The sequence below is a fragment of the Corythoichthys intestinalis genome, chromosome 14 (assembly GCF_030265065.1).
Source record: "Corythoichthys intestinalis isolate RoL2023-P3 chromosome 14, ASM3026506v1, whole genome shotgun sequence".
NCBI lineage: Eukaryota > Metazoa > Chordata > Actinopteri > Syngnathiformes > Syngnathidae > Corythoichthys > Corythoichthys intestinalis.
In genome coordinates, this window is record NC_080408.1 from 27,392,003 (window position 1) to 27,416,190 (window position 24,188).

Sequence of the window (24,188 nt, forward strand, 5' to 3'; positions counted from 1 at the left end):
AGCTACATCTGGAACAGGTCGGCTCTTTTCCCCGTCTTTTTCAGCCCTTGATACTCAAACAATCTCTTTAAGTGAACATTTGTATGTCTTCCACATCCTTACCAGTGAATTTGGCACCAGGGACATCGGTTTCGAAAAGAATTGGTAGGTTTAACTCTGTTAACATCTCGTTCGTACACTATTTCCATGCATTTAGCATTAGGGACAAACGGGAGGTTGACCCGCCTAGCAACAATTGCTAACGTCATGAATATTAATGAGCAAAAGTGACGTATCACTTGTGGTACGCCATTGCAAGCGTTTGGGGGAAATTTGGAGCATCAGAGGCTTTCGATACCACTTTCATTTTACAAGGACAGTAGACATTCCGCTCCTCATTCCTCTACGTTGAACCCAGAGTCATATTACCCAAGGTACTGCTAACCACAGACTGCGATGCTAACCCAACAACATTTTCTTACTACGGAAGCCTGTTACGTGCAAAAAAATATGTGATTTCAGCTATGGTCTGGACCATGGTGCGGTTGCTTTCACACCTATAGCGAACTGCACCACAGTCCGCTTGGAAACAAACAAGGACCGCCTCTCCAGCAAAGTCTTGGACCAGCCGTTTGGTCCGAACCAGAGTTCGCTGGTTTGTATTCACACCAGCCCAAAAGGTCCGCATCACAAACATTTTTAGTTTGGTTTGGACCAAACAGGGCGGATGTAAATACGTCCTAACTTAGCTGAATTTGGGTAAGTCTTGAAGTACACACTAGGACTATCCTCGGTCTTAGTTCTAGTCATGTCAACAGTGTCTGAAAGGCACAGTAACACCCCCACAGATACAACATTATCAACTAAATTAAACTGCTGCACAGCTGGCCTGTATGTTTGTGAGGGAGTATACAGCATACATGTAATGTGGGAGACTGTGAAAAGAACAAGCAAGAGAAAGCAAGAGCAAGAATGTGAGTGATAGATGGGCAAAAAAAATATGACATAACTCAAAATGTCCGTCGTCAAGCTAATATGCCAATCACAAGACACCTTCTTGACTTGAAAGCAAGCCCTTTTCCCCTCATATTGAATCAAAGTAATTCAACAACCTTAGATTCGGCAGCTGTGTCTACTAATAGCTGGCAACTGTAGTGAGCTAGGCTTAAGTTATTCTACTTAAATTAAGCTGGGAAATGTAGCAAGCTAAGCAACATATGATAAAAGCAGCTAAACTCTGTAAAATATGTTCTTTTTATCAATGAACAACTGCATTCAAAGTCATTGATGTTTAGTGGTCAATAATACTGTAAAACAGTCAATTCCTTTCAGCATTGTTAAATTCTGTCCGGCACAGTGACAGGAGGAACACAAATAATAGTTAACGCTACCCACACACCGCAGTGTTGGCTGGAGGACTCAGGGTATATCTTTGTATTTGAAAAGAAAAAGTTTGATGTAATTTCAAACTCAAAATGTACTAATACCGAACTGTATAATATAGCCAGGGAATAAAAAAATGACAACGGGATGCAGAACATGGCAGAAGCAGACAGGGACATCGACAATAACCCGATAAGGCAACAAATAAAAATAACTGTGGAATTACTGTAAATACACAAATAAAGCGACAAAACAATAAGCAACACCTGGGTAAGACACGAGAGATTGAGGAAAGCTGATTGGTGGCTGACTATTTTCTGAACCCGATGAAGACCTTGAAGGATGTAAAACATTCACAGTAAAGAAAGATCAGCATTGTTAACAACGTGTTATTTTTAGTGAGACTGGTGAAAAGCTTGTTATTTCAAATGCTGCTCTAAAAGGCACAGATAGGGTGCCTGCTGTGTCTTTAAAATCTTGAAGATCACATCATTAGAAGCTCTTCATCTTGATACACATAGTGTACCTTTTGTGTGTGTCTATGTGTGTGTGCGTTTGGGTGTGAGCGTCAAAGCACAGACAGCTCAAAATAACTGCTCTATATTTGAATGAGTGCAATCAATGTCTAATCAATGTCTGAGCTTTTCCCAGATTATTGTTAGCTCAATCTGCACTACGCAATTCTGTGTAATATCAAACAGACTAATGGAATGAACTAAAATGGAGGAAATAAGAATGCATATATGGTTAATCAACTTGATATTGTTTCCATAATTTTGTTTTACAGGAAAACAAGAATCCTGTGGCAGTGGCAATGTTGGCAGTGCAAGTACTTCATGACTGACTGATGAAGCTGGAGTACGCAAAATTGTTATAAATCTAAAAAAAAAAAAAAAAAAAAAAAAAAACTCATGCAGTTGGCATGAACGGCTTCTGCAGTAAGATTTAGATTTACAGCCACTTACACATTTCATAAATTATTTATCATTTTCTGAAGTGGTCCAAACATGTTTGAAATTGCTAAATTTATACCAGTCCATAAATCAGGTGATTAAAATCAGTATTTTGAATAATGCCAATATTTATATTGTATGTCAACTTTAAGCTCTTTGAGAAGACTTAATAGATATCTTGAAAAGAAATATACTGTAATTTTCAGAAATTGTGGACTGCTTTGGATTATAGTTAATTGTGGTTTACATTTTAACAAATACAGTTTTCTTCTAAAATTTGGTGGGTGCATCTTATGGTCAGGTGCACCCTATACGTACTTATAAATTACAGTACTCACTAGCTCGTAGTATGGTTTCAGAAAAACGAACACAATTTACATGGCAATTTAGCAAACAGTCTCCATGTATTCTTAAACATACTGTATTACAGCAGAGGTCCCCAACTTATTCCACTGTGGGTGCAGAATTTCATTCCAACCAAACACGGTCACACCTATTCACCAATCTGGCGTTTTACAAGTTCAATCACTTGGTCAATCATTGGTTCAACTGTCTGTGCTGGATCAGTTGGAACAAAAACCAGGACCCTGAGCGGGCCTTGAGGATCACTTTGGAGATCCCTGTATTATGGGGTCACCCAAGCATCAATTCTGGGACCTCTGCTTTTCATTATTTATTATAATGACTCTTTGTGAACTCATCTAAATTATTAAGATCATGTTTGCTGATTATACAAATGTTTCGGTAAAGTATCCCTTAAAAATGTATAGGGCTCTAAGACTTACTCAATGAGGAATTTAAAAAAGTTGATACTTAGTTTAAATGATTTTTTTCTTAAATACAAAAAAGACAAATTGCTGTGTATTTCACACACACAAAAAAAACAAAAAAAACAAAAACAAAAAAAAACAGCGATCACATGTCGCAACAAGTCATGCATAACCGTATTTTTCGGACTATAAGTCGCACCTGAGTATAAATTGCACCAGCCATAAAATGCCCAACAAAGAGGAAAAAAAACATATAAGTCGCACCGCAGTATAAGTCGCATTTTTGGGACAAATTCACTTTATAAAATCCAACAGATAGAACAGATATGTCATCTTAAAATGCAATTTAAAATAGAGAACAACATGTTGAAATGCGAACGTGGCCGGTATGTTAACGTAACATAGCTATTAAGAGTTATTCCGATAACTATAGTATAAAGAACATGCTAACAAGTTTACCAAACCATCAGTGTCACTCTAAAACACCAAAATAACATGTGAAATGATATAATAATGTGTTAATAATTTCACACATAATTCGCTCCAAAGTATAAGTCAAACTATGAAAAAAAACTGCGACTTATAGTCTGAAAAATACGGTAATTATTTTGTTTTTTTATTGTTTACTTTTTTCCAGCTGTGATTGTATTTTTATTTACGCTGTACATGTTAAGCTTAGTTGGTTTGATATGGTAAATGGTAAATGGTGTTACACTTATATAGCGCTTTTCCACCTTTCAAGGCGCTCAAAGCGCTTTACACTATCTCACCATCCACCTACTGGTGACGCAGCACCAGGCAATTTCACTCTTTTTAGAGTAAAAGATATTTCACAATCCTAAATGTCTGTTTGTGAAATGCGAATGACGTACATTATGTATGTTTCCAATGGACGATTAGAAAACCTATAAATGTTTGGGTAATTTTAGTTAAAGCAGACACTGTTTTTTCATCTGTGTGATTCTGACAAAGATCAGATCACAATTGATTTGGTAAACATACGTACCAGCTTGGGTTGGCACAGAAATTAAAAGATTGGCCTCGCAACTCCCATGATGTCTCCTAGGTGGGGGAGACGATGGCACCACATGTGATGTCATAAATGGAGATGGCAACGTTGAGGCCATTGCAGCTGATGTTTCCGTGGCATCGGTCACTGTGAGCGACCGTCGGACTGCCATGTGCGGGTAGGGTGCCCTGATCGGACATTGCGTCCCCATCATGGCAAAGTTGGTAAAATTAGGCATTATCGCTGCTGAGTCTCCCGTACTGTTGAGGTACATTTCAGCATTTACAGAGGGAACAGATAGGTGAGAGCAATCAGACATTGCTCGTCTGACCACACTTCGCTGAGGCAGTTCACTAGCGTGACCATTTTTTGTCCCTCTATTTCCAGCAACACCTGATGCCACTTTCCAGTCTTCATTGTGATTTGACCTTACATCCTTACTTTCTGTTCCACCTGTGCAAGGTGGGGCACACACCGTCACCTTTTCAGTGTTGTCGAAGTTTCCTTTTCCCATCACTATGGGCTCCCTAGTGATGTTAACCTCATTAGATGAAGCAGGGAATCCTGGGAGCATTGGTGATGACGCCATGTTACTTCCCGTTAGTTGAGATACAGATTGAGCATAAGGTTGTTTATCATGATTTTGCACACCTACAGGTGGCTTGAGAACTGTTTCTCCAATCAGGCCAGTTGTTTTTACTCCAACAGAGTGGTTAAATGATGCAGAACAAGCAGAATTCCCCCGATTAATGCTGTCTCCTGAGCATAAACTGGCACTTGCTTCGTCAAACACAGAACCCTGGTTTGGAGGAATAGGTATGCCATGCACTTGTCTAACTTCTTGGGATTGGACGTAAAGATCATCATTGCTTGGGGGAGACCAGTTACAGTTTTGCGGTAAAAGGTTTGGTCCGAAGTTAATATTTGGTCCAGGCTTAGGTTCAAGTACGGTGTTCAATAATTTCCCAGGTGAGATGGAAGGTGACGTTAATGAAGAGGAGAGGGAGGAATAGGGGGAAGAAGGGCTACTGGGAGTTTGTCCAGCACTCCCGAGTGAAAATCCTTCCGTTTTGCTCCCACCTGTTGGTTTGTTACCCTCTACCTTCATCACAGGCATATTTAGACCCAGGCCCTCTGGTGTAATTCCTGCGGATGTTCTGACACCCACTACACGTAATTCCTCTTCTGTTGAAGTCACATTGAGTCTCCCTTCTGGAAAGGTAGCAACCTTCTCCTTAGTTGCCATCTGGCCTGGGTCATCGGACTCCCTATGATGGGCAGAGGCCAAGCTGGAGGGTGGCAATGGAGAGGAGGAGAGGATGACAGGGATGTTTGTAGCTGAGAGAGTAACAGCAGGTTTCTGTTGCTGCGGTTGATGCCCAGTGGAAGGTTGTCTACAACCACTGTTGCCAGCAATAATGCCAGACTGCTGCCATTGCGACCCGGACAAAAACGACATTCTCCTGTTGTCGTATATGTCCAGTTTTTTCAACACCTTTTAATCCGTGTGGCTCTTTTCAGTTGTTTCAAAAGTTCCTCTGTGTCTTCTTATTTCTTTTTAGTATCCAGTTAAGGTCATTAAAGTCTTGTCCAATAAAGAGAAATGCTCTAAGTGTTAGAGCGTGAATAAAAAAAAATAAAACATCCTTATGATTCCTTGAAGTGGTTTCTGTGCGCGATTGTGCGGAAGTGAGAGGAGCTCATGCATGCTTCGTGTATGTGCATATTAACCAGTAAGGCAGGAGGACTCTGATAAGAGCAAGCGTGCGTCTGTTTGTCTTGCGTCCTCTCTGTGCACTGCACAGATCAGCTGTGGGGATAAATTACACCTTGCTATCTCACTCTCTCTCTCCCTCGCTCTATCTCCCTCTCTCTTGACATCACACGGTCACATGACAACCAGGAATATTGCCTCATTCGCTGATACTAAATTTCATATAGTCCCTAGCGACAAACATACACAAGCATATGTGAGACCACACTGACACATATACTCACTTGCAGAGAAATGGCTATCACAATTGTAAAGCTTGCATATGACAAAGGCCTTTCACTTAATGGTTTAGACTGAGAGATGCAGGCAGTGTCAAAGAGTACACTGAAGACTGCAATTACCCTGACAAATCTGATGAGGGTATTGCTCTTCCTTGAATGGCAACGGAGGTAAAGAAAATATATTTGGGCATCTTGAAAGGTTGGTAGTGTTATGTCCCTAGACTTTCTCTGTATGACCTCTCAATTTATTATGCCAGGTCAAATATACAGTATATATATATATATATATATGTATATAACGGAAAACACTCAGGTGACTTGAAGTTCCGCTCTGAGACCCCCAATTTAACCAACTTTCAAAATTGTCCGATATGCACATGTGATACATATTTGGAAAGCTTAAAATCTCAATTGTCTGGGGGAAGAAAAATTTTGAACAGGAGGGCATTTAAAAACAAACAAAAAAAAAAATTAAAAAGCAAAACCCTATCTGGAGGTGAGAGCACACGAGAGCAGAATTACAGATGCCATGACTTCAACGAGATATTATCGCGTACTTACCTTGTTTCATTCCAAAAACTACATGTAGCATTGATCACCGCGTGTCAAGACATAGCTGTGAATGGCCACAGCTTGATTTTTGGGGGATTTTATGGGTGAAACATGGTAATATAACAAGGGTCGCGATGCAGAAATCGCAGACATCAAGGAGTGGTCGAGATTTCTTTTTCATATATTTACTTTTTTAAAACATTTTTTTCCAATTTTTCTTTGTTTGGATCGATTATTTATCATCTAACATACCGGGAAAAATGCGACAGAAACAAAAAAAAAATACAATTAGGCGATAGTTATGAGGTAAATATCCATGACTTTTTTACAGACCCCATTTTTTTTCATTGTGACGTAATTTGTTTAAAAGTTTAAAAAATGCTATGAAAAAATGTTTAAAGTCGTTTTTTATTTTTAAATGAAATATTACACATCAATTAATGATTCTAAGCTAAAAATGACAGACATTTTAAATAATAAATATAATTAATTACCTTCGTTTTATGGCTGGGTTGAAACAAAAGTGGTTGCGCGACGTCTGTAAACGGGGGTTTTCAGGGTAAAACGGGCAAATTAAACATAGTTCGGGGACTTAATGCGCCATGAATCTGCTATGGCCACATATAGACATATTGTTCTATCAAACACAACGGTTCTTTTGGCTTAAAATGCAGCAGTTTATTTTATAGACGAGTGCAAGAGCAGAAACTGCTTTTTTAACCTTGTCTGTGTTATATACAAAATATATATCTGTATATAGTAAATCCATTAAAGGTGGCCTGACAAGAGGTTCCTTCTTTTTTATTCATTTTTTTAATCTGTTTAATGCATAATAAATAAAAAGCAATGAATGACTTGGATGCAGGGTGTCATAGTTGTTGTTTTAGATGTTATGGCAAATGATTTTGTACATCAAATCGCTTTGCAAATTAGCAGATTTGGAATAATCTGTGATGATGAGATGCCACATCACGCCTTAGCATGTATCTAATCAGTATCCGTCCACTTAGTGCTTGCTCCATGCCCCCTCATCTCAGGAGCCACTTCCTGGTTCTGACCAGTGTTGTTAGTCTTACTTTAAAAAAGTAATTCATTACAGTTACAAATTACTTCTCCCAAAAAGTAATTGCGTTAGTAAGTCAGTTACCTGAATGTAAGAGTTACTTGGCAAAGTAACTGGTGATAATTGTCTTTTTTTTTTTTCCCCAAAAAAACAAAAAAAAAAAAAAAAAAAAAAACATAGGTCACACTATGTGAAGTTTAAAGGGTTTTTCGGACAAGTGGCAGAGTCTACTGCTTTAAGATGGCGACTGTTTACTAACGCATCTAGTTCTCTATACATGTTGTTATGGCCGCCGTGTCCGTCATTTTGCATCTAGTCCTATATATATGTGATATCTTCCATAGCATCATGTGGGCGTAGTTTGTAGGCTATCTGCTACAGTCAGGTATTATTGGAGCCACCTAGCATCGCGTTTAACGGCGTCACAACTCCCTTGCCTCCTCCCCACTCCTGCTGTGCTCTGTCGTCTCCTTGAGTGTGTCTCCCTCAGACTTTTCTCGCGTCATTAAACCAACATAGTAACGCCTACCTGTCAAGTTGTACGGTTTCAGGGTAATTTTGTACAAGTGAGCACTGATTTTTAAATGTGTATGCCGTACGTTGAAAATCTGTATGTGTTTCGTGCATTACTTTTTTTTTCTCCGTTCGGATTTTGTCACCATTTCGGAAACGAGACAATGCACAGAATTAGTCTGTGGCGGTTTGCTAGCGAGAATGGCGCGTTGAGTTTCGCGTCTGCTTCCTCCGATCATGTGACTGCACTTCCGCCACCATTTTGTGACTCGCAGCCGACAAAGTTGATACAGACGTGATAAAAATATGGATGAACCAGCTCGTAAGAAAAACTGTTGCCCATGGATGCCATCTACCAGAATGGGAGACAAAAACTGGTGAATTCGCTGGATGGATAAAAGCATCCTCAAAAGGACCACAGTATTCATTTTGCGCGGCGTGTGGACTGAACATTAAAGTTTCGCCATCAACATTCTATGATCTCAGAAAGCACTTTGAGACAAAAGGTCATAAAGATGCAGTCTGCAGAATGAAAAGCTACAAGCCTATCAATGAACAATTTTTACAGCAAAACAAAACCACACACTCATCAGATGCTGAAGCGGAGACTTTATTCTGCCAATTTGTTGCCAAACACAATTTGCCTGCAACTGTTGCTGATTACTTCTCAGAATTAGCAAAAGAACTGTTCCCTGACTCAAAGATTGCATCGGTAAGTTAATTTTATCAATTGACCTTTTTAATTTATAATTGGACACACTAAGGAACTACCTTCAAGTCAAACTGAATTGCGAAAAGACATGATAGAAATTGCCAAAAGTACTACATACAATTATAACAAAAGTCACTGTTAAATTTTAGTAATCATGATGTAGCTGAAGATATTGATTGTTCTTTGACTGCACCAGGTTATATGTGACAATATTACCAATAAATTCATTTTATTTTAAAAATTAAGTTTTATTTTTGTTTCATATTGCACGCTGTAAAAAACGTTGCAAGATTAGTCACCATTTTGTAAGGGCATACGTCACTATTTGTAAGATTGCGGCCTTGGGTTGACTGCACTTGTCTAGACCGACATGTGGTCCACTCTTTAAATTAATAACGATCGAAAACATAGGGAGCAGATCCAGATGAGATCGGATTGGTGATTTTTTTTTGTTGTTGTTGGATTTTTTACACAGACACTCATAGAGGTCATGGTAAATGGTTGTTCTGAAGGTCAGATATCTGTGAGCAGCTGAAGACATACAAAAGCAAGAGGAGACAGAGGATGCTACTGCTGCCTGCCTGTAGTGCAGGGAAGAAACAGAAAGGGTGGGGGGCTATAGAGAGGGGAGGGTAGAGGGATCTTGTCACAGCATTTCTATTTTTAATCTTCAACCTCTCTCACTGTCACGCCCAGTCCACTCCTTCTCTTTTCCTCCATCCCTCACTTGCAGAGTGGCTTAGTTGCTATGGCAACCACCTCCCACATCTCCCCGACAACGCCTTCCCCTCTCCACCAACGGCCTCAATTGCCTACCCCACCCCTGCAGTGCAGATGCGATGATTATTAGGTTGTGGGAGAGACACAGAGAATCTGGGCAGCCAATTGAACACATGATTTGGTGATTGTGGAGAGAAAGGGCAAAAAAGAGGAGATACAGGAGGGAAAAAAAAGGCAAATGTGCACAAAAAGGAGCTACGTTCACACAAAGCAAATGATGAAATTATAGGAAGGGCAAACATATCATAAAAAATTTGAAATTTGGCTTAAGACTGTTGCAACATTCAGTAGATTAAGCATGATTTGATTCTTGTGCACTTAGAGATAATTATAAATTCTTAATTCACCCCATACTTACAACATGTTAAAAAAAAAAATCAAAACAATGGAAATTAGCTGAAAATGTTATCATATTTGCATTTGTGCAGTCAGAGGTTGGGGTGCATTGATCATTGTAAAGACGCTTTCAAAATATTCACACTCTCTTTCATTCTCACCTGTTTCCTGTTTAACCAAACTAGCAGTCACAGGCGACTAGAGTTCGAACAACATCACAATGACCAGATGAGTCCCTTAAAATAAGCGTTTTATTGGTTATCATGTCCGTTCAGCACAGCTCACATTAAAAACTCATCGCAACACTTGAATCAAAAAGACCAATGAAACAGCACCAAAAAGCGCACCTGTTGTTGTTACTTCATCATCTGACTGTAATCCAATGTTAAACTACATCTTTCTTCAGTGCTGTAAAATTATAGTTTATAAACAATGGCTCTAATTGAAAACAAATGACTCAAGACTAAACCATTAAACACTATTTGAAGCCAAGCCAATTAAAAGGGGTCATTTCTCATTCACTGTCTCTTTAGCTGCTCAGGCTTTCTGCACATCCTGAGCGGGAACCGTTTTCTCAAAACGGAGGTAAGCAGACATATGTGAGATAACTGAACATCACGAGAGAGAGGTGCAGAAGCAGAGGCTAAAAATATACTAATATATAAACATGGAAAGAATGCCATTAAATGGTAGATTCAATGAAACAGTTACTGATAAATATATTCAGCAGACACTGTACTGTAGATCAATCTAGGTAATGAGACAGATGGTGTCCAGAGTGAAACCACTGAATTGCATGTAAATGGTACAAAGGCTTAAAACAAGGTACACTGCATGTCTGCCTCCCACATGTAAATGTATGCACTGTTGCATCAATCAAAGAAAAACTGTAGTGGTTGTCAGCCAATCGCAGGGCACAGACAGGCAAACTTTCACATTCACATTCATACCTTGGGAAAATTTTGTGCATATATTTTTGCAAATATGTTTCACATTGCTAGGTTAATTAGTCATTGCTATTTTAGGTTGACAGCTGACTGCATGCTCCATGTGTAATAAAATGATGTGAAAATGAAATTTGCGAATTTTTGGTTAACTACAAACTACTTGGTTATTTAAATTTGGCTTTAATTTCATTAACATGACAATGATTAAAAAACACACTGCCAACCAAGCCTCAAAATGCTATTGTTAAATGGAGAAATTTAATCTTCTCTTCAGGACTTCATTTATTTCTATTCCTACTTCAGATATCAAGAGAGCCCCCATACAAGTCATGGTACTTGTAACACATTTTCAAAACAACTGATTGAAAGCACCTGCAGACAACAGATGATCACTGCCTCCCAAGGCCTTCTAGATAACACTAAATATAAAAGTAAAAAGCCTGTAATGACTGCTGGAAGCATGAGCAGTAGACCACAAGGAGGGAAAACCACATGAAGCTAGCCTGATATATTACAGGCTGGCAGACTGTAAAAATGCTAAATTAATCTGATTTTTTTTTTAAATTATTTCTAATTATCTAGACATGCAAATGTTCAAATTTAATAATATGTAAGTTAAGGCAGTGTGCAATGATAAGACACCTAAAGGTAAAACTAAAAGGATTGCTAAATATCTAATAACTGTTAGGTTTTACTATTAAGGTAAACTGTTTTTTTGCACATTTTACACATCTGCTAAAACTATTGACTGGCTAAAACCATCTGAAAACACAGTTGAATACATATGTATATATTCACAAATACATCTAAATTAGTCCTATCATTTCGTAGGGTGAATAGTTCTTCACAAGACAAATGACAACAAAACAATGGCTGGTGGAATGAATAGTACTGTATGTGAGTTTTGATCTGAGAACACTTTTTTGGGGGGGTTCTTTTCTTTGATTCACAAACAACAGCACAATGCAGTATGTGCATGGCACAAATATGACTTGTTGAAATATGACTTACCTGGTGCTACTTTTTAGACACCATCGTGTTAGCAAGAGAAAGAAGGAAAGAGAAAGACAGGATTAAAAGTCATTCTTAAAACAAAATTATTAAACAATAATTTCCACATTCCATTAAACATTAACTGTTAAAACAGGCTATTATTACAATATACTCGACAATTCATGGAAGTGCCAAAACATGTCCAGTAAGATGATGCAGATTACAGTGCAGTGTTCAGTTGGACCTGATTACATCTGCAAACTCTTTTTTTTTTTTTTTTTTCCCCATAAAAAAACGTATAATTAAACAGACCAATACAATATGAATTTAGAATATTTTCCATGTCTAATTTGGTGGGTGGAGAATAGCTTTTAAAAGCATTTAAAAATTGAAACACACAATGCCACTTACTGGTCAAGTTGTCGAGAGAAAAAATATGCAGCACAATATATCATGGAATAAGACTTCATTAAACAGAAAACACATTTAGCCAGAGCATAAAATCAGCGGCATTATGAGTGAATACAATCCATCTTAGATTACAAGACAAAATGCATATTGTAATATAATATTGTTAAACCCTAGCCTGTTGGTGATGATGACAACTGATCAAAATTACGTAAATGTAATGAGTAGAAGGCCAATAAAGTGTGATTCATACAGTACGGTATATTAATATATAAAGTGGCAGGTAAATGGGAAAACATGACAGTTCATTTCATAAACTGAACTATGGTAAATATTAGCATCACTTGTTAAATGTCAGAATTTAAAAAGTCTACACACCCCTGTTACAATGGCTTTTTGTGAGGCATTTGATGGAAATAATAGAAAAACTGTCAGGAAATGACTACGTGAACAGGTGGGCAGTAATAGCGTACCAAACGAATGCTATTTTTAGACCGTGACGTCGCCATCGTAACCCGGAAGTGGGACATTATAGACACGCCCTCCCATACAAACCATTATATTTCTGCTTTTTTTCTCCGGTAATCTTTCAAAAGAGAACATGACGATCAAACACTGCTGCTATGGAACTTGTAGAAACGACTCTATACATTACGGCATATGAAGGATGTTTTCTTCATGTTTCCCGAAACCAAAAAGAAGTGAAGAATGGATCAACTTGCGAGGACGTCCAAAAGATCAGTTTAACGCCAGCAAGGTGAAGCCATTCACATTTCATATGCAGGAAACATTTTTTGGGGGGCCATAGTCCTTCAGAGGACGAAAAGGTAAGCCATTTTGATATTTTTACTTATTTTTTAGGGTGGCGTTTTTGCCATGCTGCCTCTGTCTGACAATGAATGACCTGAAGAAAATTAAAATGGTATCTAACTGCCACTGTTACCTTTTTTGTTGTTAATAAAACAACTATAGTAGGGGGAAGTATAAATAAAATTATAGAATTAAAATTTATTATTGATGAAAGAAATTAAAAGTGTTCGTTTGCTGTCACTGAGTAGCATTTGCGATCGCTACACAAATATAGCAATGTAAATTGCCCCCAAGAACAGTCAGAGACGTAAGACAACCAGAGGATATAATATATAAGAAAGACATGGCATATGGTGGTAAAGGATAGATTGTTGAAACAGGAGAATGTCATTGTCAGTGGCGTAAAAAGGTGTCGATAAAAAAGCTCTGAATCCTGACCTGAAACTCTGGATCACGTCGGCTGGTCGGTTTTCCCGTCTTTTTCAGCCCTCAACACTCAAGCTATCTCTTTAACTGAACATATGTATGTTTTTCGACATGTTTATCAGTGAATTTGGCACAAGGGACATCATTTTCAGACAGAATTGGTAGGTTTAGCTCAGTAAACATCTCGTTCGTATACTATTTCCATTCATTTACTATTGGGGACAAACGGGAGGTTGACACGCCTAGCCACAATTGCTAACATCATGAATATTAATGAGCAAAAGTGATGTGTTGCTTGCGGCACGCCATTGGGCTTAATCATAGACACGGCAATTGGTGGCAGATTTCTGCCAACTCCGATTTACAGTAGTTTGAATGTAACTGGTCAATTCTGATCAAAACCACTTCACATTTATAGAACAAAGAGGAACTTTAACTCGGGTACGCACACTTGGACCACCACACTATCTCAGCTATTAGTCCACTCTCTAAAAGATTTTTTTAAACATATATTCATTTTTGTTATACAGGCTATAGCCACAATTGATGGTAGGAATTGATTATGCCATTTTTCTATTTCAAAAACACTTTACATTTGGACACAGCGTAGACCTTTTATATCCACTGAAGTAAAACACATGTTTTAATATGATGTGTACTTAAAATTAAAGTTATAAGTAATTTCAACAAAATCCCAACAATTGACTAAGAAGTTGTGACTTGGTGACATTTTATTGCCAGTTTGCTTCGGGCTGAGAGGACTGCGGTAATGTCACTGAGTCTATGGCTAGAGGGCATCGTGAGAAGTTATAAAAGCAGCTGGCCTCATGAGAAAGGACAATGAGAACGTGATTTAGAAATCTGATTTAGAAGATCAAGTAATAGAGAGGTTATGGATGAGGTTGTACAGCAATACACAGCAGCAAAGCAATGTGGAATCATCAATCTTAAAGGAAACTTGAGGGTATGTTAATTTAAAGCCCAGCTAGAAAAAATTAAACATCTCCAGCATTTGTGCAAGCGTGAAGGAATAGATGTTGCTGCTATTAAGCATTGTAGTAGAGTTGTCTCTTTAACATTTATGGTTTGTGTGCCTTTGTCTGCTCACCTTGTCATAAAAAATATGGACTAAGGACCAAGCAAGCCTGGTACCAAATCCACAAACAAAAAGGCATGCATAGCACAAGACAAATATTAGCAATTTCTGGCCATACAAGCATTATATATTTTAGATGATTAGCCCCATGTTAGTCATACTCTTCCCTGTAGTTCACCAACCTTCCAGTGGGGGTAGCAGTGGCGATGCGGACTCCTGGTGCTTGGAGTGTGTAAGGAGAGAGGTAGGGACTGCAGGTGTGGTGAAAAGAGTGGGGGTGGCTGCAGCTTTAGTGGAAGTGTCTGAAGATGTTGGCTTTATAGGTTCACTGATAGTGGATGGAGGACAGCCAGGTTGTATAACTGCAGTGCCACTAGGTATTCCGGAGGAGGCTGTTGCTGCTTTTACAACCGTAATGGGGGAATCTGGACTGGGAGCAGTTGTGGGGGCTGTGCGTGAGGCTGAAGGTACAAAGGGCTTAGCGTCAACGTTGAGGACTGATTCAAGGGCAGTTTTAGGATATTGGATTTCTGTGGCAGATGAAGGCAAGGGTTTTGAAGACAGGGCAAAGGTTGGAGGGACATCTGAAATGGTCTTGGAGGGGGAGAAGCCAGATGAAGTTTTCAAATAAGGGGTAATTACTTCTGATGGTGTGGGCAAGGCAGCTGAGGCAAGTGCGGTTGTGTTCGTAATAGGTGTGGTGCTCTGTGAGTCAGGCGTAGTACCTGGTGGTGTCTGGAGGACTGAATCTAAAAAAGAGAACGTCTGAGAGACTGGGCTCAGATTGTCTCCTGTCATCAATGCTAAATTCCCAGTAACACCGCCAACTGCACTATTTTTATCGGTAGTGTTGCTAGATGAGCTAATAGGTTGAGGCGATGAATCTGTTGAAAGTCTGCCGTGTGAGCGATCAGTCAAACTTGTTGGTATTTGCATAGATGAGGAGAAACCTTGATTCGGGTTCGATTTTAGCGCTTTGGAGTCCAAATGGTCAAAGTCTGTTGCTGAAGCCAAGGTCGGAGCTACTGCCGCCGGGATCGGGGACACTGGTTGTTGAGGTGCTCCCCACTCCTCTGGAAGTCTTGCCCGACTTTTCAGCTTCTTGCCTTTCACTCTTCCTCCTGCGCCACTCTCTCTGATTTCCCACTCCCAATTGTCTTCATCCTCATCATCTTCTACCTCCAGTGCACCTTTAACTTGTAAGTCATGTTTGTGGGAATGGCCATTGCTCTCCTGGCCATCCAAGAAGCTGTGCACCTCATCACGCCCCTTCCTCTTCTTCTTCTTCCTTCTCTGTTGTTGCTTGCCAGCCTCACACCCTGATCGCTCAGGACTGAGAGGTTCGGAAGTGGAGGAGGTAGGGCTGCTGTCATCCACTGAGCCGCTGGGAGAGAGGGAGGGAGCTGCCGAGGGGGGAAGGTTTTATAAGAGCAGGAACCAGTCACATACTATGTCAGAAAATCAACCACCAAAGAGCAAATGGCCATTACTAAAGGTGTTTTTGTCTTTCTGGGATATAGTCTTTTGAATTGTGATAGGTGTCATTAATGGTATAAGTATGGACGAATGACAGAGCTTTTGACATCAATGTCAGAAGATTTATCTCCTTTATATGATACCACACTATCCCATAGCCAATTAGTGTTTCGAAGTAATGATATACATTTGGCCTTTTTAGGGGGTTGTAGTAAACCTGCTAAGAAAGAGAATGCAAGGATCCTGTAATGCATGTTTTATATGGGCAATATGTAGTTTTTTTTTTTGTGTGTGTGTTAAGTGGATAGAATTAATTTTACACCAAATGTGTATTAAAAAATGTGTATGCTTTTAAAAAAATACTTGCTGTACTTATTTATAGCACACCTCAATAACCAATTATGTATGTAATGTGTGGAAAAGAAAAGTTTGAAACACAGTTTGCTTTAAATTACATTTCGTTGTTACAAAGCAGGTGCACGCAATATTGTAAAATACAAGTAGACATACAAAAACACTGACCACAAAAAAAAAAAAAAAAAAAAAAAAAAAAAAAAAAAAAATCATTCATTGTTAAAACAGAGTTACATGCATGTTTAATAACAAATTGCATGCATGGTGGGAGCATCATGGAATACAAAACCATTGCTAAACATGCATCAACATTGATACAATAAAAAAGAAAAAGGTAAACACAATGTTTTGGAATACTGAACATGAATTACTAGGGAATGACAAACTATACATGCAAGGTATTACCACAATAAAAAATGTTCTTTATCATATATGCTTAACACTTATACGCCATTTTCCTTATCTTTTATGTCATAACAGTGGTTATAATCCGTACATGTCTGCCTGCCTGTCTGTATAAATCAATTTAAAAAAAAAAAAAAAAAAAATCCATGACCTTTTCTCCTCATATTTCATTTCCAGCATGCCTGTAGGTTTTGCATCAAAGGAAATTAAATAAATAAAAATTTTGGAAACGGTGCATTGCACCCGATATCCACCTTTTAGCTACACACTGATTAGTTTATCCTGTATATTTTTTGTGTGGCGTGCAATTCTCCTGTTAAAAAGAGCTGAAACAGGAGTTTGGCACAGTACCAAAACATACATTATTCTGCAAGTACATGCTACCTCAAAACATTCTGTAATACGCAACTCTTTGTATGTTTTTTTTTTTTTTTTTCCTTCTTCATGCTATAGAAAGTACTGATCTGCTTAGTTCTGATACTTAAAGATAGGAGCAAACGAGACATCAACACAGCACTTCAACTGCTCAGTCACACGAAAAGGCTGCCCTCTACTGCTCAAAGTATGTCCTTGTCATCATGTTACGTTGCTCAGGACACAGTCAACAGTGGGTTTTTAACACCCCAAGAGGCAACAATAATATTTGTTGTTTCCATTTTTAGTTTGATATTTTGTAATAGAATTCCCGGATGGACACATTCAAGAAAGGTTTGTAGAGTATGTACATGCATTTGAAATAAATCATATCATCATTTCACACATGCAACCAAACCACTTCTGTTACCTGGACTGCGATCCAAGGATTGGATTCCAGGACCACCAGAAGAAAATGGATCACTTGGTTTGAATGGGTTGTTTCCACTAGTATTACTGATGATTTGGGGCTCTGAGCCAAAGAGGCCGGAACTTTTCTGTGTGTCTGTAGCTTTTCCCGTCCCCATCTGGCCTAAATTGGAGTTCACATTAGTCTGGAAAGGTGGCATGCTGGAGCCCATATTTCCACTCATTCCAGACTGTGAGAATCCTGGATAAGAAAAAAATGGGGATGGTAAATAAGCAGCTGTTGAGCTGAATTCCTTAGTTCATTACTAATTTAGAAATCCCACATCAACAATATTGTAATGTATTTCATAGCAATTGAAGTTTGGGACTTACTTTCATTAAATCCTAGGACAAAACTAATGCAGTTTTAAATTTTACATTGAACATGGAGTTTTTATTAACACACATACTGTGTGTGATTATGATCATGTTTATATAATTAAAATGCTGTATGATTTTTTGGGGGGGGGAGTGAAAATATTTTGTATGAACAAATATTAAAAGACTGAAAGGCAGCAGGACATGAAATAGACTTAGAACCACAGCTACTGAATGAATAAGTGAACAATTCAGCAGTGCTCAGCATCATACAATGAAATGCTACACACACACCATAAATGCCAGTGTGTGAAGTTGATTATGTTTGTTATAGTTCACCATTATGCATATATGTAGTATAATGTAAAAACAGTACTTAAACAAACATTGAGGTTTACACTGCAGAATAAGGTGATGAAAGGCTTGATCGAAATGAAAAAAAAAAACTTCATACAAATAAGATAAAATATAAGAGAACCTAGAAATGAGTCAGGCATGCTTGTGTCCTTTGCCTTATTTTGGCTCCACTGGTCGGTCATTCCACTCATCATAGGACCTTGGAAATCAAAAATGAGGGAGAGCAAATCAGGCAATCATTAACAATACAGTGCACCTCCATTGGATTGTGGTTTGCTATTCATGAAATCGCAACATACAATATTATTTATGTGGTACCCATCCCAAACTATAAAATAAATAAATAAATAAATAAAATTAAAAACTCTTTCCTCACCCTCCCATGTCCCCCTGGTAGGGTGGGTGGCTGTTCATCTCAAGTTCGGGTCCTCTACCAGAGGCCTGTTAGCTTGAGATTATAAATACAGTGCCTTGCAAAAGTATTCGGCCCCCTTGAACCTTGCAACCTTTCGCCACATTTCAGGCTTCAAACATAAAGATATAAAATTTTAATTTTTTGTCAAGAATCAACAACAAGTGGGACACAATCGTGAAGTGGAACAAAATTTATTGGATAATTTAAACTTTTTTAACAAATAAAAAACTGAAAAGTGGGGCGTGCAATATTATTCGACCCCCTTGCGTTAATACTTTGTAGCGCCACCTTTTGCTCCAATTACAGCTGCAAGTCGCTTGGGGTATGTTTCTATCAGTTTTGCAAATCGAGAGACTGACATTCTTGCCCATTCTTCCTTGCAAAACAGCTCGAGCTCAGTGAGGTTGGATGGAGAGTGTTTGTGAACAGCAGTCTTCAGCTCTTTCCACAGATTCTCGATTGGATTCAGGTCTGGACTTTGACTTGGCCATTCTAACACCTGGATACGTTTATTTTTGAACCATTCCATTGTAGATTTGACTTTATGTTTTGGATCATTGTCCTGTTGGAAGATAAATCTCCGTCCCAGTCTCAGGTCTTGTGCAGATACCAACAGGTTTTCTTCCAGAATGTTCCTGTATTTGGCTGCATCCATCTTCCCGTCAATTTTAACCATCTTCCCTGTCCCTGCTGAAGAAAAGCAGGCCCAAACCATGATGCTGCCACCACCATGTTTGACAGTGGGGATGGTGTGTTCAGGGTGATGAGCTGTGTTGCTTTTAGGCCAAACATATCGTTTTGCATTGTGGCCAAAAAGTTCAATTTTGGTTTCATCTGACCAGAGCACCTTCCACATGTTTGGTGTGTCTCCCAGGTGGCTTGTGGCAAACTTTAAACGAGACTTTTTATGGATATCTTTGAGAAATGGCTTTCTTCTTGCCACTCTTCCATAAAGGCCAGATTTGTGCAGTGTACGACTGATTGTTGTCCTATGGACAGACTCTCCCACCTCAGCTGTAGATCTCTGCAGTTCATCCAGAGTGATCATGGGCCTCTTGGCTGCATCTCTGATCAGTTTTCTCCTTGTTTGAGAAGAAAGTTTGGAAGGACGGCCGGGTCTTGGTAGATTTGCAGTGGTCTGATGCTCCTTCCATTTCAATATGATGGCTTGCACTGTGCTCCTTGAGATGTTTAAAGCTTGGGAAATCTTTTTGTATCCAAATCCGGCTTTAAACTTCACCACAACAGTATCCCGGACCTGCCTGGTGTGTTCCTTGGTTTTCATAATGCTCTCTGCACTTTAAACAGAACCCTGAGACTATCACAGAGCAGGTGCATTTATACGGAGACTTGATTACACACACGTGGATTCTATTTATCATCATCGGTCATTTAGGACAACATTGGATCATTCAGAGATCCTCACTGAACTTCTGGAGTGAGTTTGCTGCACTGAAAGTAAAGGGGCCGAATAATATTGCACGCCTCACTTTTCAGTTTTTTATTTGTTAAAAAAGTTTAAATTATCCAATAAATGTTGTTCCGCTTCACGATTGTGTCCCACTTGTTGTTGATTCTTGACAAAAAAATTCAATTTCATATCTTTATGTTTGAAGGCTGAAATGTGGCAAAAGGTTGCAAGATTCAAGGGGGCCGAATACTTTTGCAAGGCACTGTATATGTGTGTAGATATATATATAAAGTATAAACTAAGCCTGTCGCAATATGCAATAATTCCATTTATCGCGCAATAAATAAAAATGAAGGCGGTAATTTTTCCGCTGCGATTTATCGCCCCGCGTGCACGTGCGTGCGCGCGTGCGGTAGACGTGCTGTTAAAAGTTTGGATTCCTCGTTACCAACTGCGCAAAATGCATCTTCGTTCCAGGTCCGGCAAAAACTAGCGCCGGAGCCAATCGTTCCCATTATATCCTATTGTTCAACGTATACCGGCCGCGTCAGTGCTCCGGAGTGACTGTGGACCATCTATGGCGCGCCGGTGTTGTTGACGTGTGGGCGCTCATGTCAGAAGTGACATTTCACGCGGGGCAGCTATTTTTCTCACAACGCCGGATATTTACAACGAAGTCCGCCAAAACATTGTTACCGACTTGGCTGCTATGAACAACCTCGCTTTGACAACGAATAGCTGCTTCAAACTCGTCCTGTTTATGAAAGACGATTGTCATATGCTGGTGTCGTGACTTCAGCGGTGCTTGCTAACTTTTTTAATGCGCGCACACACTAGATATCATGAAATGGCAAACTAGATGTGCTACGTCCCATGCCATTGGCTACGTGAGCCCGGATTGATTATGGGACACGTAGTCCATATACTACATTGATGAATTCTAAACTGTCATGACTGAATGGAAGTTAAGAAGGCCAAATCAATCCATACCAATGACTATAGATAATGTTGCAAATATTGTTAATTCAGTACGTGACACAGATGGATTCGGACCACAAATAGGATGTCTTGCTCAAGTAGTAAACCTAGCTGCTAAGAGAGCTGTAGCAATCAACAGTGTTCCCTGCCTCACTTTACAAACAGTAAAGATTGTTCTCAGCACTTTTATAACAATTTTTTTCAGATCAGTAAGAAGTAAGCACATAAATATTATGCACTAAAATGCATGTTTATATGATGGCAATTTAATTTTTGCTCGTTAGCAAAAAACTTGTCCCCCCGTATCAAAAATCGAACCGAACCATGACCTAAGTGTATCGTTACATCCCTATGGAATTTTTTTTTTTTTCTTTTTTTTAAACACATTTTATTTATTCTGTGTTTCTGTGCGGTATCAATATTGTTGGTTTTTTTTTACTTAAGAGGCATGGTCTATTGTTTTTAGTTGCGATTTCTTAAAAATTATTTTTGAATTTAAGAGTAAATATTTATCGCGTTTAAATGGGTGTAATTGATCTATTAATATACTGTATACTGTATTCTCACTGTGTTATTGTAAATTGGTTGAAAAAAAAATTGGGGGGGCGCAATCATATCGCATATCGCAATAATTTATGAGAATAATTATCGCACACTAAAATTTGCTATCGCGACAGGCCTAGTATAAACTAAATATAAATAGACACTATATAGTGCCACATAACGTTAATGGCATGGTGAAGAATCTACGATCACCAGTAGTCTAGAGCAACCAGAACCAGGTAACAAATGCTATGCGACGCTATTGTTCGCGTTCAGTCTGAATGCATAACGCAAATGCTATTAAAAGGTGATGTATCTGGAAGCTGACAAACCAACAATACCTTGTTAAAAAAAAAAAAGAAAAATGCCAAGTCATAGTTACTTTGGTGTGCAAGCAAAAACAAGCAAGCAAATTTGATTTAAACCAAACAGTCAGTAATAAATACTTTTTCACCAATAAACTCTTACCAGACAAGTAGTCAGAAGTGAAAGTGGGTTGTCCAGGTGGGTCTTGGCGTCCACCTGGTAACATCACTGATGAAGTAATCCCAAATCCTGTCAGACCCCAAAAAAAAGAAAAGGAAAAAAGAAAAATACACACATTATGACCAAAAAAAAAGATGGACAACATATACAATACTTATTGCTAAGAAAATACCTTTACCCATTAGAGGCGCGTTTCCACCGAGCGGGCCAGTGGGTTTTGGATAGCTTGGAGATAGTACACTTAGAACTCATGACCATTTTCATCTCCATTTTGTTAAACTTCCATGTGGGCCAACTTGAGACGACGAGTTAAATAGGCCTACTCAGGATCGTCATCATGGCCTTCAGTTGATTGACCAAAATAGAATCATCATTCTCATGCAGCCTGAAGTCTTTTTTAATTAGTCTAGTTGTATCGGAGAAATATTTTTGCCATGGACCAACAGAGATGAACTAATGTTTCTCCTGACACCAGCCGCACCTTCTCTGCAAAATTTCGCCTCCCAAGAAATAAAAATGCTAAATGACTACCATCGTAAGTAATAACTATCTTAACTACGCTAAAGTTATTACAAATCTACGTTACAGGTACTTCGTCCACACTGTGGCTTGTATTAATTGCCATCGGTAGAAATCTAACAAACAACTGCTGTCTTCTGTACTAGTATTCACCCTGTCCTCTGACTGGTTAAATGGGAATGGTCAATGGAGTTACACTTGTATTGCGCCCAGAGCCTTTCCACCTTTCAAAGCGCTTCACAGCAGAGGAGTTCCAAAAAATCGATTATTACATGCATCGCGATTCGACACATGACGATTCCATTACCATTCATACAGGTTCAAAAACGATGTTTTTCCCTCATGACTTTATGGCAGCCGCTCGTAGCAGAACGAAACTCAAGAGAAGTCTGTTGCCCGGTGCACCGTCAACGGGCGCACGCACGTTATGATGGATACTGCCGGTTAAGGAGAGAGAGGTTTAATCCTTTTTAAAAGACTGGAAAATAAATTTGTGTAGAGACAGGCAGAACCAGAAGCGTGACCCAGTGGTCGCGCTTTGGTGCGCAAGTTATTTTTTAGGGCAAGAGGGGACACTTTGTTTCCAGAAAATGTGGAATTCATTCCCCCTGTGTAAATTCAATTGTATTGTTGAGAGAAATAAGTGAGTAATAACCTTTAAAATGATTAATGTTTTTGCACTTTCTTGTAAAAAAATAAATGAATAAAAAAAAGCAGCTTAAGGGCAGCTTTTTGTTGTATGGGCATGTTTCCATTGTTCCTGTTGAATCATTAGGATATTTTGAATAAATAATGGACATAAATTGTTCGGCGACTGTATTAATTAGTAATGTACGATACACCGATAATCGTGATAATCGTCATCATCGCCAATACCATGATCATTGTTCAATAATCGAATCGTAGCACCCTGAATCGTAATCGAATCGAATCGCAGGGTGCCTAAAATGGCACACCCCTACTTCACACTATCCTTATCTACCTACTGGTGATACAGCACCAGGAGTAACGTGGGGTTTAGTATCTTGCTCAAGCATACTTAGATGAGGTCATCAGGGCAGAGAATCAAACCCACCACCTCTGAGTTGGGGAACGATTACTCTACCACTGAACTGCGCCACCCCCCCAAGCGACAGAGGTATTCCATAAACATGCTTTGGGGATTTCAATGAAGTTAAGTGTTTGCGTTATTCATTTTTTACGTCAATATTTACACTTTCACTGCAAATGAATAAATAACTCCAACTACTAATAATCGGTATCAGTATCGGTCCTGAAAAACCCATATTGGTCTATATCTATTCTTGTTTGGTTGGAATTAAATCCTGCGGCCCTATGTAGAATAGTTTGGAGACCCCTGTTGTACATGGATGCAGTCA

The 24,188-nt window shown here is 39.0% G+C and overlaps 1 protein-coding gene across 4 annotated transcripts in view; it reads right to left on the reverse strand.

Moving 5' to 3' along the window:
• The window catches only part of LOC130929626 (microtubule-associated protein 4-like), a 94,067-nt gene that overhangs the window by 41,455 nt on the left and 28,424 nt on the right, over window positions 1-24,188 (reverse strand). For 2 of the 4 annotated variants that reach the window (XM_057856949.1, XM_057856948.1), the window contains exons 3-6: window positions 22,273-22,359; window positions 18,579-18,656; window positions 17,745-17,984; window positions 14,908-16,128 (exon numbers count right to left, since the gene is read on the reverse strand). In XM_057856949.1, coding sequence (XP_057712932.1) covers window positions 14,908-16,128; window positions 17,745-17,984; window positions 18,579-18,656; window positions 22,273-22,359 — 1,626 coding nt within the window. Of the gene's footprint in view, window positions 1-4,091; window positions 5,894-14,907; window positions 16,129-17,744; window positions 17,985-18,578; window positions 18,657-22,272; window positions 22,360-24,188 lie in introns of those variants that run through there. The other 2 variants (XM_057856951.1, XM_057856950.1) reach the window with 2 other exon arrangements.